Raw genomic sequence first — 17798 nt, 5'->3', positions numbered from 1 at the left:
ATCGCCGCCCTGGAGAACCAGATGAAGATGATGGACTCGGCCATGAGCTGCCCGCAGCTGACCCCCCTGAAGGCCGTGGAGAACGGGTCCGGGGACAGCGACCGGCTGAGCAATGACTCCTCGTCTGCCGCGGGCGACCTGGAGAGCCGGAGCGCGGGCAGCCCAGCCCTGTCCGAGTCGTCGGCGTCCATGCAGGCCCTGTCCCCTGTGAACAGCAACAGTGAGAGCCTGCCCTCCAAGTCCCCAGGCCTCGGCCACCAGGAGGAGCCGCAGGACCTACCGCTGAAGACAGAGAGGCCAGACAGCCCTCCGCCCGCGCCTGAGAACGGAGGCGCGCTGGACCTGACAGCCGCCCACCCGGGCCGGCCGGCCATCAAGGAGGAGGCCCCCTTCGGCCTGCTGTTCCTGAGCAGAGAACGGGGTAAGTGTGACAGCACTGTGTGTCGTGTCTGTGGCAAGCCCTTCGCGTGCAGGAGCGCGTTGCAAATCCACTACCGCAGCCACACCCAGGAGCGCCCGTTCGTGTGCGCGGTCTGCGGGCGCGGGTGCTCCACTACGGGGAACTTAAAGCAGCATTTGCTGACGCACAAACTGAGGGAGCTGCCTTCTCAGTTGTGTGACCCCAACTTTGCTCTAGGTCCCAGCCAAAGCGCTCCTAGCCTGCTCACCGGCTCCACGCCCGCCACCATCAAAATGGAAGTGAACGGGCACAGCAAAGCCATCACGCTGGGCGAGGGCCCGCCCCTGCCAGCCACGGCCCAGGTGCCCACCGGGCCACACACAGTGCTGAGCCCCGGCCTCGCACCCATGCTGGCCCCCCCGCCACGCCGGACGCCCAAGCAGCACAACTGCCAGTCGTGTGGGAAGACCTTCTCCTCGGCCAGCGCCTTGCAGATCCACGAGCGCACTCACACGGGGGAGAAGCCGTTCGGCTGCACCATCTGCGGGAGAGCGTTCACCACCAAGGGCAACCTCAAGGTGAGGGCACAGGCTGGCACCTGAGTCCCCGGGACACTGCCGGGGATGCCCCTCCCCGCGGTACAGCAGATGGGGCAGCAGGTGGGGCTCCCGCCGTGGTCCTGGCCAGGGGACGAGATGCCGGGAGCCCACACAGACTGTGCGAGTGCCTGTAGGGCTGGTTCACGCACATGCAGGCGTGAGCAGTGGGTGTGCACGAGCTCACGCACTCACAGTGGCCGAGGTGCACGTGCTGTTCGGCTGCAGCGAGGGTGTCACCTTCCCGCGCTGGCCCCACCTCCCCACAGGAGCCTGTGCCGGGGGTGACGCACACTTTGTTGTGGGTGGGCAGACCCAAGGCCCAGGCTTTCATGAGTCTGGGACACAGCACGAGATAAACGGGGCCTTTGGACACTTACCCACGACACCAACAGTGTAAAGCAGGGCCAGGTGGGTCCTGTTGTTTTGTCCACGTGGCTGCTGAGACCAGTGGTGGGCATGTGGAGAGAAGCCACGCAGCCTGACGGCCAGTGGCCAACGGTGTGGTGCTATGTTCACAGTTAAGATCACAGCCATGCCACATGTGTCCCCTGGGAGGCAAAGCGTGTGACAGGGTGCCAGACGGCACGTGCAGGCCAGTGTCGGCATCTCAGCTAAATGTGTGCTCTCCATCCATATCACGTGCCTGCCCAGGTCTCAGTGGCCTCGTCAGAGACCATGAAAGACCAGCACCTGTGGCTTCTGCCTACAGGGAGGACGAGAGCCATCTGCGGTCTCTGCCAACCACAGATGCCCAGAACGCTTCCTCCGTGTTTGGGAGAAAGTGACAGAGGAGAGAGGCTCAGTGATGCAGGGGCCCCAAGTGCAGGACACTAAAGGGGGCAGGAAAGGCGCAAAGGACCCCCGGGTGCGCAGGAGCAAGGGGGCACCTGGGCGGGAGCGACCTCTAAGGGGCCTTGTAGGTCTTACACCGTAGCAGGGATTATTCTAGCAGGTGTGACAGCTGGAAGAAACATTCCTTAATGCATTGACTGGTTTTGCTTTTTGTATTTAGTAAAAAGAAACATTGCATATTTATGTAAGAGATGCTCAGCAAAGCGCACCTAACCATGTTTTGTTGTCCCCACACTAAGGACCCGCTTGGGATGGGGAAAAGGCCCAGTTGTGACCAAGGCCTGATGTTTCTGGATGGCGCTGTGAAGTGTGCAGAGGGGCACACCGCCTGCAGGGCTGCTTGCTGACCTGTGGCTTGTCTCTCCGTGTCTCACACGCAGGTGCACATGGGCACGCACATGTGGAACAACGCCCCTGCCAGGCGCGGCCGCCGCCTGTCGGTGGAAAACCCCATGGCTCTGCTAGGCGGCGATGCCCTCAAATTCTCGGAGATGTTCCAGAAAGACCTGGCAGCTCGAGCAATGAATGTTGACCCCAGTTTCTGGAACCAGTACGCCGCCGCGATCAGCAACGGTCTGGCCCTAAAGAACAATGAGATTTCTGTCATCCAGAACGGAGGCGTCCCCCAGCTCCCTGTAAGTCTCGGCGGAAGCGCCATGCCCCCCCTGGGTTCCCTGACTGCTGGGATGGACAAGGCACGTTCAGGGAGTAGCCCGCCCATGGTGGGCCTGGACAAAGCCAGCTCGGAGACGGGGGCCAGCCGGCCGTTCACCAGGTTTATTGAGGACAACAAGGAGATTGGGATTAACTAGCTGAGCGCACTGCGGCGTCCGCCCGCTCTGTCCCTCGTACACAGTGACGTGTGACCATCAGGCTGCTCATATGCCGTGCCCGGGGCCTCCTTAAAATCGTCCCCACGGCAGAAAATACGTTAACTGTGTTGCTGCCACAGGGTCATCTCGTAAGCCCTGCATGCTCCTCCGTGCCCTTGGGGAGCCAGACTGTGCTTGAGAATTCTGCAGCCTGTGACATAAATGTCACACACAAGTCCTGGAAAGCTGCCTTGGGAATAAAGGGCTCAGAGCACATCCACTTGGTTTCTCCTGAAACCTGATAATCCCGAGAGGGAGCGAGGGTCCCCTAAGCTGTTCCGGTGACACTCATCGGATGGTTTTGTTCGCAGTGGTTAGAAACTTGAACTCTGTTCTCAGAACTCTTATCTTAAAGACGTGGTCTGGTCCTCCCCACGCTGCATCCTACGGCAGCACCTTTGTCTGTAGTATTTATAATGTTCCGATTATGCGGGTAACAGACAACGCAGCCCGACTCTAGAGGTAGCTTTTGTACTGCAGAATACATCTGGCTGTGTGGGGGGTTTTTTTGTTTGTTTTTTTAAGCAAGATTTGTTTTGCTATAAATAAGTGGGTTATTTCAATGCAGGCAAAATTGTGGAGTTCTGTTCGGAAAGATAGCATGCTTTTTGTGTGCAAATACCTGTCAGTAACAAGCCTTTTTTTTTTCTTTTTCTTTTTAATTTAAATGTTTGTAGCTGCTATGTGCACAGTTGTTCTCTAGTGTGGTCTGTAGCCCAGCGACTGGGAACAAGTTACAGACAAACGTCACCGTAAATAATTCACAACATTGTAGACAGTTGTGAGTAAATATTTCACGTATCAAAGCTGTACAATAAAAAGGTAATGTTTGTATAATGTGGTTGCAAACTCTTAATTTATACTATTGCACTTTTAGTATTTTGTATTACGGAGGTTTGTCTATAATTTGCAAATTTAAAAATATGTAAAGCATTTTATAAATAGTGCTTTGATGTAAGGAAAATGAAGAAAGCTATTACCATTTCCTGTTTTGTCTTCAGGCAACATGAAGCCTGTGCTCCTTAAACAGGAAAACCAGCAGGACGTGTCAGTCCTCAGTAAACTAGGGCCTGCCTGCCACTCCTTAAGTTAAGATGCTTTATTTAACTTTCCTGCAAAGCCCACTTAGAACCTGATCACCCTGACGAGACTCTGCTGCACTCACCTGAGGGCTGTGACAGCAGCACAGGTGGGAAGTGAGAGGACGTGAGTGTGATGTACTGTAGCCCTCTCTCCTCGCACACCCACGAGGGCTGACTGCCTGCGAGTACTGGGCGCCGTGTCCTGGGGAGAAGTACCCGTGTCTGGCAGTATAATCAGTCACAACTGGGGAATTTGCTCAGTTCTTGATTTATTTATTGTCTTGTCGGGTGAAAACCAAGCACAGTGTCATCTGATTCTCCAGAGCACCATCTGAAGCTGGGGACTTTGCTGAGTCGCTTCGAGTGAGGAGGGGCCCTGAGGCAGCGGCGCGGGTGGCGGGGCCGCGGGCGGGTGCGTGTTCTACCTCATTTTGTGTGTGGCAAGTGGGCTGGAGTCTGACTGTGAACTTCCCCCAACACTCCCAGAGACATCCTGGGTGGCCGGGGGACACTGCTGGCGCGTGTGCCCCTGAAGAAGGAATCAGACAGTGACATCTTCCCAGTCGAAATAGAAAAATAGGACAATCTTCCCAACACACCCACAGCAGCAGCAAATCTCGTTGTGTCACCGAACAGAAAGAGAGTTGAAGACTCATAAAAAGGCAGACTTGGCTGTTTATTTCTGTCAGAAATGAACACTGAACCCTCTCTACAGCTGTTTTCCGCGGTGAAGAGACAGCCCGTCCCCACGGTGTGACATCTCTTCCCCGGGGATGAGAGGGGCTGTGTCAGCTCCTGGAAGAGAAGACGGAGGTGGCTCCCTGACCCTGTGTTCCAGCACTTGAATCTTCTTCTATTTATCTGTGTCCTTTTCGGCGTGAATTGTTTTTTTTCTTTCTTTGTTAGTGTTCGGTACTGTGCAGTGTTCGCTCTCCTCTGAAAATGCTGTGTATATAACTTAAAAGAGAAATGTAAGTGTTGTACATAAGATGGCTCGTGAAGGCAGTGACGCTGACCGTGCTGCACTCAGGGCTCGTGCCCCTCTCTGCATGGTGAAGACACACTATTTTTCTACCGCAGCGCCATGTGGGGCCAGGGCCGCCCTGGGCCAGCTGGGCCTGTCACCTGGAGCCCATATTTTTTATGATGAAATCTGTGGGTCGACACATCTGCTGATTAAATGGGTGTCTTAGTCTAGGTTACTATTTTTGTCATATGGAATTGAATAAAATGCAGGATGTGGTCTTACTTCTGAATTACGTTCCTTGATTATTCAAATGGAAGCAGTGGAACCTTAGGTTATGGTCATTCATGGTGGAGCGACACCTGTGGTGTTTCTCCAAGGACAGGCATCGCGGTTGACAGCTTAGATTTAAGCAGTATCTCAACGTTTCTTGATTGGTCTTGAAATTTTTATTTTTCACCACTTTTTTCTAAAATAAAAATGCACCCTGCTAGTTCTGGATTTTTTTACATCCTTGATGGAAGGAGATGTAGTTGAAATGCCTACTTACAGTGTCCAAAAATGACTGCACTCTGAATTACCTGCCATCGTCAGCATTCTGACAATGGTGGCTTTTCGGGTCATTTGGAAACAAAGTAGCCGTGCACCACAGCACGTTCGAGGAAGGACACGGGCAGGAGGGTGCCAGCGTGACCCCCAGCAGTGCCAGTCCTTGGTTCAGATGGAAGGTGATTTTTACTCTCAGACAAGCTTACCTCACCCAGAGCATTTGATAAGACTTAAAACATCAAATAATTTCAACATCTACAACCTCTTTCTTCTTTTTTTCTTAAGTAACTGCTTCATACCTAGAAGCCACAGTAATTTTTACCTGGAAAGTGCCGGGTGATTTTAAAGGACTGATAAAGATACTAACCACCAAACTAATAGCCCAGGGCAGCCCTCCAGTACATATCACCAGCCTGAGGAATTAAACTATGCGGGTTTCAGAGCTACAACAGGATTAGGGGATGGAAAGTGACGAAATCAGAGAGTAAATTCAATTTTTTTTAAATGGTAAGAAAATAGTAACGATTCTTGCAACCATCTAAAAATAATATAAGAAAATACTGTAATAATGTAATATGTAAATGAAAATGCACGAAGAAAAGAGGTACACTTCTTATTTCAAAAATAGTTCCTTTGTAAAACCAGAGGTGATTTGGTGTAACACGCCTGGCTATTTACTTCCTGTGACATCAACTCGAGTGGCTTAGGCCAGACATCAGAAAATCATAAATGCCACAGCTCTACACATTATTTGTTTAAATTTATTTCTATTCCAAGTGCATTACAGGAGTCATTCACATTTAAACCCAATTAAAAAGGATTGCTATAGGGCTGAAAAGCAATTGTTCTTAAACTCTCCACTGTTTGATTTTGTCCCCACGGCAGCTGGAAGGTGGTATGGCCCCTGCCCACCTGTTGTCTGTGTGGTGGACATGGCCGGCTCTAGCCTGAGCTTCACAAGCACGGCCAACGTCAGGGCCACTGCTCTCACTCGGCTGTGTGGCCGTGTCCAGCCCGACCGGCCTCCCCTCACCGTATGCACTGGCTGGTGCCTGGGGCCGCACAAGTCCAAAGCGTGCATTTCTCTTCCCCGTGCATGCTGGTAGGCAGCTGGTAATGTCACATTTGTGGCCAAAGCCGGTGCTCACTCACTAATTGCCAGACTGGGGTACGGAGGGACACTTGTTTATTCCTTGGGAAGTTTCTCGTGACATGTGGCAAACAGGCTGCCAAGTGGCTGCAGTCGCAGGTCTGTTTGCTGAGTGTCAGCCACATTAAAGTCGGATCTACAAAACTGGGAGGAGACTCCCCTTTCCTTTTTTGTTTGCGTGGGAAATATTATTGAGTGTTACTTCAGCATTCTTTAAGAAGGGAACAGTTTAAAGTGAGTCACGTGGGGGCGTCCTCCTGCCGTTCTCCTGCCCACGTGTCTGTACTGACTCGGCAGGCCTAAGGCGTCCGGGCTGCCCCGTGGGCTCCGCCGAGCGGGGGGCCTCACTGCCCCTCCGTCCACTTCCTCGTCTGTAAGAACGAGGGAGAGCTTGATGGTGGTAAATCCTTTTCTAAAACTCAGTGTTTCGGTTTTGTCTTATTTTTAAAGAACTACCACTAATGGATACCTTCCTTTTTCTCCCCAAAATTCACTAGACAGATTCATTGACAGTATTTATAGACAAAATACAAATGATAATCTAACAATATAAATATGAGAGATCTATTACAAATGACTTTGCTAAAGAAAATATGTGGAATCATTTTTGGACCATAAAAAATGTGTTGGTATCTTTAATTAAAAAAAAAAATCATGGAATTTATTGAATCTTTTAAGAATGCAACTATATTTAAGGTAAAATAAAATCAAGCTCTGTGAACATTGTGCTTACTGCATTTTCTATTAAAAATGGTCTGTTAGGAGTGATTTGGTTTTGGTCACGTGCGTGGCCCACACGGGCACAGTGCAGCTTGGCGTTAAGGCGTCACACGTACATTTTCAGGAGGCCGCGTGATGTAAAGCGATGGTTATTCCTTGTTCTCGGAGTGCGTGTTGAAGAACCTAAATTGTTAGCATGGTTTTCCTGTCCTAACTTAGAACCATGGCTGCGTTTCTCGGTCTCCCTTCTTTGGAAGTGTCACTGATGGCCCTTGGGCAGCTCTGCCTCTGGTTCACCCACCTGGGCCTGGGGTAACCCAGTGGGAAGTAATCAGGCTGCTGAGACAGGAAAGAGATGTCGCTGGTGGCAGAGTGCATTCAGGCTCTGTTATGTCACCGGTACTTTACGTCACTGAATGAAAAACACAGCCATCAGTCAAGCCCAGGAGGAGAAGGGTGCAAGGGCCTCGGTATGCCCCCACCACCACCCATGTGACTCACACACACGCACACAGATGTCTGGGTCCAGTGGGATGATTTGTGAGTGTGGGAATTTTGTAGCCCCTCTGTACCTTCTAAGTTGGTAAGATGCACGTCTTTTAAAATCCAAGAGTGATCTTAGGAGCTAGAATTTTTAGAGAAGTGTGACTTATTTCCTTCATTCCATCCTGGCACGTTAGGTACCCACTGGCTCCGTGGACTTATTTTCTTTCTAGCTTAACTTAAAGGACACCTGCATTTTAATAAGGTTTCACCAGGAGGGATATAAATATCTAAAGGACAAAAGCCATCACATATCTTTTATAACTGTCGGGTCTTTGATTACATTTATGATAAAAAACATTTGTTTTATTTTTCCTATTTGCTATATCAAGAACAATTTAAAAACAGCTCTTGTTATGACCTGAAATTACCCAGAAGAAGTATGTCGTACCGTCCCGCAAACACCACCACTAAAGAAAAACAAGCAGGCTTAGAAAAAAATATTTCCACACTTTGGATGGTGAAAGTTGGCTAGGGATAAATAATGAAAAACTATCTAGAAATGTCCCCACTCATTTGCATTATTTAAAGATAAATTAGATTTTGAATTACAAATCCATTTTCCTTCACAAATAAGCCTAGAGTTGTCTTGTTTTTCCTCGGAAATCATCTGGCCTGCTAGCAGTTCTCTGGGGGTGACTGCAGAGCGCGAGAACCGCGAGGGTTTCCTTTCTCTTCTTCCGGGCTTGTCCTTTCTCCCTCCTGTGTTTTGCCTTGTGGGTGAGTTTCAGTAACAGCATTGGATGCGGGTGAGCCGCTCACCTTACGAGGCTGGGCTGGGGGCCACCAAGAGCTGCTCTGCGACCAGACGTGTCCTGCCTGGGCATCATTCACCAGCTGGGGACCGTCGTGGCACTCTGTCAGCAGGTGAGCACGCCTGTCACGTGACATAGGTCACCTCTGAGCAGGAAGTCGAGCGGCCTGGCACCTCACCTGGAAACCTAGAGCTTGATTGCCTCCATGCTGAGAAGGGAGCACCTGTTTCTGAAGAAGCCAGTCTGGAAACGCCCCCCGCAATGGGGGTGAAGACACGCAGAGACGCTGGATGTAAGGCTCACCAGCACTTCCGAGTTTCGGAGCTCAGAGCGGCTTAGCCTCACAGACTTGCTGTGAAGAGCCATCAGCAACGTGGGGGAACGAGCTTTATCCACAGATGTGTGTAAACAGCTAGCGTTTCCTGGGAATGCCCCACACGTGTTTCCTAATCCCAGTTTGTTCCATAGCTCAGTGTGTAACTTACTCTCCCACACACTCATTCATCATTGACTCCTTGCAACCTCAAGACCTGCCTCTCTGTTTTTTCTGTTTCAACCTTGCTCCCACCACTGTTGGCAACTGTTCCGCTGGAGAGCAGGAGGAGAGCGAGTTTCAAATTAAAATCCTAATTTGGCTGTTCACGGATTTCCCCGAGGCTAAACTCTGAACCCCAAAACCTTTTTCTCCAGTGGCCTGACTTACATCCTCAGTTTAGAAACACCAAGCTGGCGGTCTTCAAAGAAATGAAACTCGGGGCTGGACGTGCTGTGTCACTGAAGATGAATTCAGGTTTTCCTCAGGAGCCCTGCAAAGGGAAGCAGAGACACGTGAGCGTCCTGACGCCCTCTGGGACTGCTGGCTTCAGTGTGGGACAAACAAGCCACCTCAGTGGTACCCCGGCCTGTATGCAGATGGCACAGGGGTACCAGCCTCACCTGCTGGGCCTCGGGGGCCCGGGGGACAGACTGTGTATCTGTGTGGGGCGTGTGCTTGTGGCATACGCACCGGCCATGACAGAGCAGTGAGCCTCAGGCTCCCGAGCAGACCCGGCATGAACTCTGACAGTGATGGTGGCCAGGGTTTGCTGCCCTGTGCCTTGAGCAGTGGAGGACACCTAGCTCAGCTGGCTTTGGGAGCATTAGAGAATAATTGTAGCTACGCAAAATCGTAAGTGCATTAAAATCATATTGGTCACCCCATCCCCCAAATCGAGCCTTCAGGAACAAGCTACAGAGAGAATGTAAGTGCAAGATCTTGCAGAAAAATGCCATTGGCTGGCTTTGACAAAGCTCAAGTTTTAGAATCTTAAACCCCAATCTGTATCTTGCAAGCTGTGGTAAGAAGTAATTTAAATTGTTTTCATCTTTACTTCAATATCCAGTCAAAATTTCTACTTGACTGATAGCTGTACGTACCTGACAGACTGACTCTCGGAAGAACTTTCAAGGTGGTGCAGTTATCTCCACTCAGCAAGCGTCATCTGTCCAGAAACACAAGTGAGCTTCTTTGAGCAGAAAATGATGCCCAGCTTCCTTTGGATCCAAATGTACCCGCTGTGGTAGGGAAATGCTTGTTTTCCAAAATTTTTAGGCACAAAGCAATTGGCATGTTTGCGAGGCTGGCTGGACTGTTAGATTGGGAAATACTCAACATTCGTATTTCCCTGCTTTGCGATGCAGGACACTTGGGCGGTTCCTTTGATGTGTTGGGGTTCCAGGAGGGAACGCTCAGCGGCTGGATGTTCATCCACGTGGGGACGAGGGACAAAGATGGCTGCACAAATGTGTGGGGCCTCATCTCCCTGCTCCTACTGTCACCTTTGAACTTTAACCAATCTTAAAACACCCACCTTTCTCAACATATTTTCATAAATTAGCAGTAAAATGTGATAGAAAAGGTAGAAAAGGCCTCGAGTGCAAGGACCCCCCCAAAATAGGCAAAGGAGCGGGTGTGGATGTGGATGGTGTGTCCAGCTGGCCCTGTGACCGGGGGGTTGGCTGCGGTGCCTGATAGAACACCCACACGTGCAAAGGCCAGCCCCCTGGTCACAATTCCGGCCTGACAGTTCCCCGGGGACCCTGCCCATGAGCGTTCCTTAAAGCGCTGTCTGCACCTTTGCACGTGTGGATGAGACTTGCCTGCATCACTGGAGGTGGGGAGAGCCGATGGCAGGCTGTGCGTCCCCTGTCCCAGCCCCAGTCTGCAGGGCCAGAAACACGGGCTCTCAGAGACTCGACTAGTGTGGGCATTTGGGGCACCCACAGCCCCACCCTGGGGGCACGGCCAGGGAGAGAGCACAGATGTGGACAGTGCTGGAGTCCAGCAACTCCGGACAGGAGGGTCCTGGGCAGGAAGCCTCCGCCCCACCAGCTCCCTGAGGGGTGCCAGCCATGCTCAGCCCTCAGCGCGAAGGGACACCCACCCCTCCCAGGGCGGCCTAATGGCGCAGTTAGCACGTGGTGTTGCCACAAGGATGGCAGGGCAGCCCTGGCCTGGCTGGGCCTGGCTCTGGGCTGTAGGAGGTAGGGACCCCGAGAACCACTCCCCGGGGAGGCGCTCTGGGAGGTTGAGTGGTTCAAGGAGCCCAGGGCAGCGCGTGGAAGGCCTGTCACCTACAGGTGCAGCCTGAGGCTGGCACATTGGCTCCTCTCTCAAGGCAGAGAGGACTGCCTCCAGCCTCCAGAATTTCCGCCACCAATACCACCGCTGAACAGATGGGGACAGCCTTGGCTTGGTGGGACCCCTACTGGCTGGGGGTGTGGGGGGAGGGGCGGCAGGCACTGCTGAGTATAGACTGAGTCTGAGAATGACAGGGGACATCAGAGTGAGGCCAGGCAGGATGGTGCCACAGTCATAGGGCCCAGCTCTGTGGATTCCACGGCAGGTCGGGCGAGGCCCCTGCACATCTCACCCCCGCCTGCCAGAGCAGTCACTTCCCCACAGTCCAGGGTCAGAAGAGGCTGAGGAGAACAGGCGTGTAGGAGAGACAGCGGTCGGCCAACAGTGCATTCCACAGCCCCACAATCGTTGCCCCAATCAGGCATGCCCTGCCGGTCTCACTAACACCTGGCTGGTGGAAACTTCTGGGCTGTCTCCATTCTGCCGGAGGCCCTCTCTCTGCTGCCCTGTGACCCACGCAGGTCAGTGGGTGTCATGCCAGCCCGTGATCGGCGCAGGTTTAGGATCAGAGACCTGAGTTCAAATTCCAGCGCTGACACTCATAGTCTGTGACGCGTCCTCCCCGAATCTTAGATTCAGGGTTTGTACAATGGGGCGCAGGGTACCCCGTCGCAGGGAAACCCCTCTGCCCAGGACGCCTTCCCCGGGCTCCTCCCCAGGCAGCTCACTCACATCTTTAAGCCCCATCCCTCCTGAAGAGGGGCCACCAACCTCCACGAGCGAGCGGAACAACTGTGGATCTGCCATCTTGCAGCCTCGTCAAAGTGCTGGGGGAAGCCAGGTGGAGGTACTGCACCAGGCCAGGCATAAGCCATGATCTGCTTATTAGAAACTTCTATGCCCAGCTGGCAGTGAGTGTGGCCGGTATGGGGGACGCTGCCCCACAGACTCGGGGATCCATGCATCTGGAAACTGGGAGTGAGGCTCAGCCTCCAGAAGGCGTAGCGGACATTGGAGGAGGGGGTGGGGTGGAAGGGAAGGTAAGTTGGATAACGCAGGACCCACGTGCTGCGCTCTGACACAAAATGAAAGCAGATAGAAGCAGGCGCTGGTTCAGGCAGTCCAGGCGGGAAGCGCCCACCTCCCCCTTCCACTTACAGTCCGGTCACCCCTCCGGCCGATTCCGGCTGATTCCGGCTGATTCCAGCTGATTCTGGCCAGCTTCCACTTCCTGTGCCCGCTGCATTGTCTTAGCATGTTTCGTGTCCCCTGCAGAGTGTGGTCATGCCCACCACCAGGGGTTTGCCAGGGGCCAGAGCTGTGCTGTGAGGCAGGAGGGGATGGAAACACAGGTCCTGCGAATTGGCTGATTACTCCGCGGTGTTGTCAGCTGACTGTTAACCTGGCATTCACGAGGGGAGCGTTCCTTATTCCAGCTCCAAGTGTCCTTAGCGAGCCCAAAGCCACGTCCCGTCAGTGTGTGCTGCGAACGGGAACTCGTGTTGGGTATGTGGAAACAGCCTGAGAACTTTAAAGAAGTTTGGGTAAACCAAAGGTAAGCCAGTCGGCCAAAGAACTTTGTTGCGTACGCCCCCTTCTTGTGTTTCAATAGTGATTATTGACAGGGAGTGCGGACTGGTTTTTCTGCAGTCACGTCTGTGTTCAGCTCAATGACATGGGGAACTGCAGATGGAGGTGAGGATAACTTGAAAAGAAAGGGTATTATTGGTAAATACGCTGGAAACCTTGCAGACTTGAGAGGATAAATTGAAATTTTACAGGACTAATGAGTTTTTGAAAACTGTTAGCCAGGCTTGTCCAAACAGTTCTCTCCCTATTTAAGATTTTCTAAATTAGAAACTCAGAAATTTCACTAGCTGTTTTGCTCCTGGAATGAATAAACAGCCAAAGTACACAGTGTGTTTCCATTTATTAGGTTTACATTGTATCTTGCTTCCATTGTAGCCATCGGGTCCTCTCACTGCAATTGATGGTCTGATTAGAGCACTAGCTTTTGAGCCAAAATCTAGTTACTTTGTAACAGTCACTGGACTCAGCTTTCAAAAAAAAGTGAATTCTAGGCGTTTGCATCTAATTTTTTTGTGTACCATGGGGTCCTGGAACATTTTCACATAAGCCTAATGTCGAATTTTAAGGTGAATGCACTATATTTTTTTTTTAACTTGTTCTTGGTTCAAAGAATTTATAACTTAGTGGTTGTTAGAGTCTTGAATTTGATTCTTGGGCTTAAGTCTTAGTGTCATGTTTGAATTTGCATCATCATTAAAAACTGTTCTGGACCTAGAGCCGCACTTACATGTTTGAATCCAAAGGCTTGTGCTCAGGGTGAACCTTCCTGAGTAACCTTTCATCTCAAAACAGCTACCCAGGAGCCCACCTGACACCACCACCCATTGGTTTAAAGACTGTTTCTCAGTGTGCTTGCTTGTTGTCCTAGGGAAGGTGACGTCCCCAATCACCAGTCAGATTGCATTTAAATACTTCCGTTATGTAACGTGACCTAGTTGAATGTGAGGAATATGCTTTCTGCTCTTAAATATCATTTTCTTCCTACACGGATCACGTGAGGTTATGTCTTTTGCAAAAAAAAGATCTGTGAAATATTTTATCTCCGTTGCCCAGAAATGTTCTTAAATGTAACACAGATAAATCAAAGACTAAGTTACTCACAGTTTGTATTGACAATAATTTGAGAAATAATTATAAATTCTAAGTTGTGGGGTTTTGTTTTTTGTGTTCACTTGTTGCCTCTGTCAAAAATACAGCAGAAACACAGGCGTTTTGTGAAGCTGTTAGGATCTCTGACTTCAAGTTTAATCCTTGCTCTTGTCTCACACGGACTTTAACGCTAGAATCATGGATTCTGAAAGTTTCAGCTATCAGCTTCAGAATTAACAGTTTGTGTGGATGTCTTTCTTTTGAACTGAAACTGCATATTCATTCTGTTACCTTTGTGTTAAAAGAGATTTAAGGGTTTCCACCTGAGCGGTACTTTTCAACGTGTCAGCCATCACCATTTGTGGGTTGTGAAATCAATTTAGTGGCTCTAAACCAGAATTTTTTTTAAGTGAAAGAAAATAGAATAGAAAATGTCAGACTGTTTGGCAAGTTGAAATGGTGAATCCTAGTCTACACCCATCTGCTTGTGTAGACGACATCCATGTGAAGAGGTCACAGTCAAAAAGTGTGAAGTCATCACTGTGTGGATGTAGGTCTTTAACTTTGACTCTGTTTCGTCCCTCCTCCCCTCCCCCCTCCTCCCCTCCTCCCCTTTTCCCCTCTTCCCCTCCTTCCCTCCTTACCTTTTGCCCCCCTCCCTCCCTCCTCCCTCCCTCCCTCCCTCCCTCCCTCCCTTCCTTCCTTTGAGTTGTTAGGTTACTTAAGAATTAAAGGCTGAGGCTGTGAAATCACAACTCTGCCAAGACTCCACTCTGGGCTCCATCGTGGACTAGAGCAGTCGCAGGCCAGGTCCTCGATGCTTGTGCTCAGTGCCCTCACCTGTAAAGTGGGCGTGATCACAGCACCTGCTGCACAGGCCCCTGTGAAGCTCATGTGGGTGTCAGTGCAGGACCAGGTGTGCGGAGCCCCGAGCAAGTAAATATTACAGAACTGCTACTCGGCTCTCCTGTCAGCCTTTGCTCCCATATTTACAACGTTGCTTTTCTCACGTTATTCCTCTTACCATTTCTAGATCCCTTCATCATATATTCTTTCAACACTGGGTTTTGCGTTTGGCTTCTAAACAAAGATGTATGTCCCTGCCTGTTAGAATTGTTTGCACATTAAGATTCTTTGCAGCTCCTGAGACAGAGCTTTGTTAGTTACCACAATGAGAAATTCCTATTCGAATTTACACATATTGGAATAAACAGAACAAGGTCTTCAATAATGGGAGTTGTTCACCAAATGCTTGCTTGCATGACTGGTGTAATGGTGAAGGATTTAGTAACTTTGGTTCTGGATCATGGATCTACTTGGGGAAAGATCACAAGCTACTTGGTTACAAAAGGCTGAAACACACGATTTTTAAGGTGAGACGTACGTATAAGCGCTTGGATGTTTTCCTGAGGGTTTGGAAGGTGCTTGATAAATCCCACAGGCTGTCAGGCAGAAAGAAGGTCTAGCTACGCCACAGAGACGGAAGGGTGGGGTTGGTGTCCAACCAGGCCAGTGCGAGGTTCAGAAAGAAACCGCAGATTTTAAGAAAGCTAAAATAAGAGAGGATTGTAATTTACAGTAGTTCCATCCTGCCAAACTGTTTAAGCTTTACGTAGATAAAAACCATCAGTATTTTAATTTTGTGGCTTTAACTAAGCTAGACACTGGGAAGCGGCATGTTAGACTCAGAGGCAAGCGTTCTATCCCAACAAATTATACCTTTCTAGACACGCAGAGGGAAGGTGGCGTAATTTAGTGAGAAAAGAATTCAACACAGAAAACTCAAAAGGAGATGTAAAATTGATGAATCACCTTAACTATATCCCAAACTAAGCAATTGTCTGAGCAAATACATACTTTTAATATCTCGGAGAATCCAGGAGAAACACGAGCTTTCTGTGAGTTATGAAAGGTTGTGTGTGCCGACCGCTGTTACAAATGGCATTTTCCACCCAAGGCTTTCTTTCCTGTGGTGCTGTAAATCTAGCCCCGCAGTGAAAAAGTCACCTCCGTCATCTAAAACTCTTTATCTTTGGCAGAATGCGTACAAATCAGTTGTTGAGGAAAATACATCATGAGTTTTATAAACATTTGCATGATCAAAGCATTTAAGCATGGTCTGGATCATAGAAATAGTAGCAGGAACAAAACCCTCTTTGTAAAGGTAAAATTTACCTTAAATCCCAACGTGAAGGGACGTGGTCCCACAGCAAAGGCACATGTCCCCAACTGTGGGACAGCCAGCAGGGGAAACACAGGCAGGAAGGAGCGCTGTCCCGAGGCCGCCAGACGCTGTACTTTGACCCTGCAAATCTGATCCAAGAAGCATCAGGACAAAGTCTGCCAGACCCCGAGTCACCCCAGGCCTCTCCCAGAAGGGCCTGAGTGCTCACTGCTCCCCAGTGGCCACTCAATGCCTCAGCAAAGTCCGTGTCATAGAGCCAGTGTGGCACTCGGCCACCCACAGCGGCTGTGTTCAAAGGTGGAAATCCCCCAGTTACTCCTTTTCAGATTATTCCATGTCATCAGATCCGTGGTCACTGATGTAAATACACCCCATCATCTGCTGGTTACTAAAATTCTCTGCTTTCGCCGTGGTCACTGGTATCTTTTGATGCCAAGGTTGCTGTGAGAAGAAACTTCCAGGTGGCTTTGTCTCAATGGTGACTCTTCCTGCCTTATGTCTGATTTCAGTCTAAAGCATAACTGGGTTTGCTTCAGGCTACAGTTAGGGACTAGATGGTTTCGTTGATGTCCCCTCAATTATAGGACAAAATCAAGAGAAGGGCATTTTCCAAAGCTGTCGTTCACTAACTTTGAATTTTAATGTTGCCCAAAGAATTTCTGTTTGTTTTGACCACTGGTTACAATCTTCACGTGACAGGCCCTCCGGCTTAAATCCTGTCCTCATGGCTCCCCAGATAATTCACACGGGTGTCTGAAAAGCATGTTGGCAAAGTGGGAAACAAGGTGCCAGGTGGGGACATAACCTAGGAAATGATGGTAGGAAAACCCCAGGTGAGAGGAGATGAGCACACGTTCTCTGCTGCAGAACTACTCAGAGCCTCGAATAAGCTAATACGTAACCATCGGGCATCTCCGAGAGGACTGCACACCGGGTTTGAGAAATCGCAAAGTCCACACTATTGCTCTGGTCACAGCTGTTGTCATGCCGACAGCTGTCCTGTCCCCACAGATCCCATCCCCACAGCTCACCACCGGCGACCGTCTTGCCAGGGGGCACATCTACCCAGGCCTTGCTGGGCTCTCCTCTCCTTTCGCCACCAGCTGTGCTTTGCTTGCAGGCCCTGGTCTGTAGGCTGCCTCCCCTCTCACACCATAAGGCTGCAGCAACAGGGGGCCGCATAGTGGACTCAGAAAGCAGAACCTCGGTCTCTCGGTCTGGGAGCCAGACGCCTGCAGTCGAGGTGTGGTCACGGCCGGGCTCTCAGGCAGGGCCCTTCCCCGTCTCTCCCAGCTTCTGCTGTTGCCAGCAGCCCTGGGCTTGCACATGCGTCACTGAAGTGTCTGCGTCCAGCTTCACATGGCCGTCCCTCCTTGCTTGTCTGTCCACGATCCCTTTCCTTTTAAGGACAGGCATTGCATCGGGGCCCAGACTACCCAGCAGGACGTAGTCTTACAGCAGGTCTGGAGAGACCTGTCCCTACAGGAGGGGGTATTTGCAGGCAGCAGGTGTTGGCAGGTGAGTGCTTGAACAGACCTTCTTGGGGGATACAGTACAAGCTTCAGTGGGCCACTTCTTTCTGTAAGGGCTCATATTAGAGTCGCACCAGAGCAGATGACACATGGAAGGGACTCTGCAGAGCTTGTGCTGGCAAGGTCATGGGAGCTGTGGGTGCTCCCGTGTTACAGGAACCCAGCCAGGGTCGTGGCCATGAAGAAGGCCTGCCTGTGGGAGCTGTGGGTACAGGCTGAGGGGCGTGATTACCGCCCAGAATGCCAGGCCCGAACGCCTAGGCCTCTCTCCTCCCCACTCTGACCGGCTCTCTGTC

The 17798-nt window shown here is 50.7% G+C and overlaps 1 protein-coding gene across 2 annotated transcripts in view; it reads left to right on the top strand.

Moving 5' to 3' along the window:
* The window catches only part of SALL3 (spalt like transcription factor 3), a 21761-nt gene extending 14449 nt beyond the window's left edge, over positions 1–7312 (top strand). Inside the window, exons 2-4 of one of the 2 annotated variants that reach the window (XM_074339814.1) lie at positions 1–421; positions 638–978; positions 2232–7310. The exon at positions 1–421 is cut by the window's left edge and continues 2492 nt beyond it. In XM_074339814.1, coding sequence (XP_074195915.1) covers positions 1–421; positions 638–978; positions 2232–2663 — 1194 coding nt within the window. In that variant the 3' untranslated portion in view covers positions 2664–7310. Of the gene's footprint in view, positions 979–2231 lie in introns of both variants that reach the window. The other variant, XM_074339813.1, reaches the window with a different exon arrangement.
* The last annotated feature ends 10486 nt before the right edge of the window (positions 7313–17798 follow it).

This window comes from Rhinolophus sinicus, linkage group LG09 (genome assembly GCF_036562045.2).
Source record: "Rhinolophus sinicus isolate RSC01 linkage group LG09, ASM3656204v1, whole genome shotgun sequence".
NCBI lineage: Eukaryota > Metazoa > Chordata > Mammalia > Chiroptera > Rhinolophidae > Rhinolophus > Rhinolophus sinicus.
Note: the sequence above shows the minus strand (reverse complement) of the source record. Positions and strands in the feature narration are given on the sequence as shown.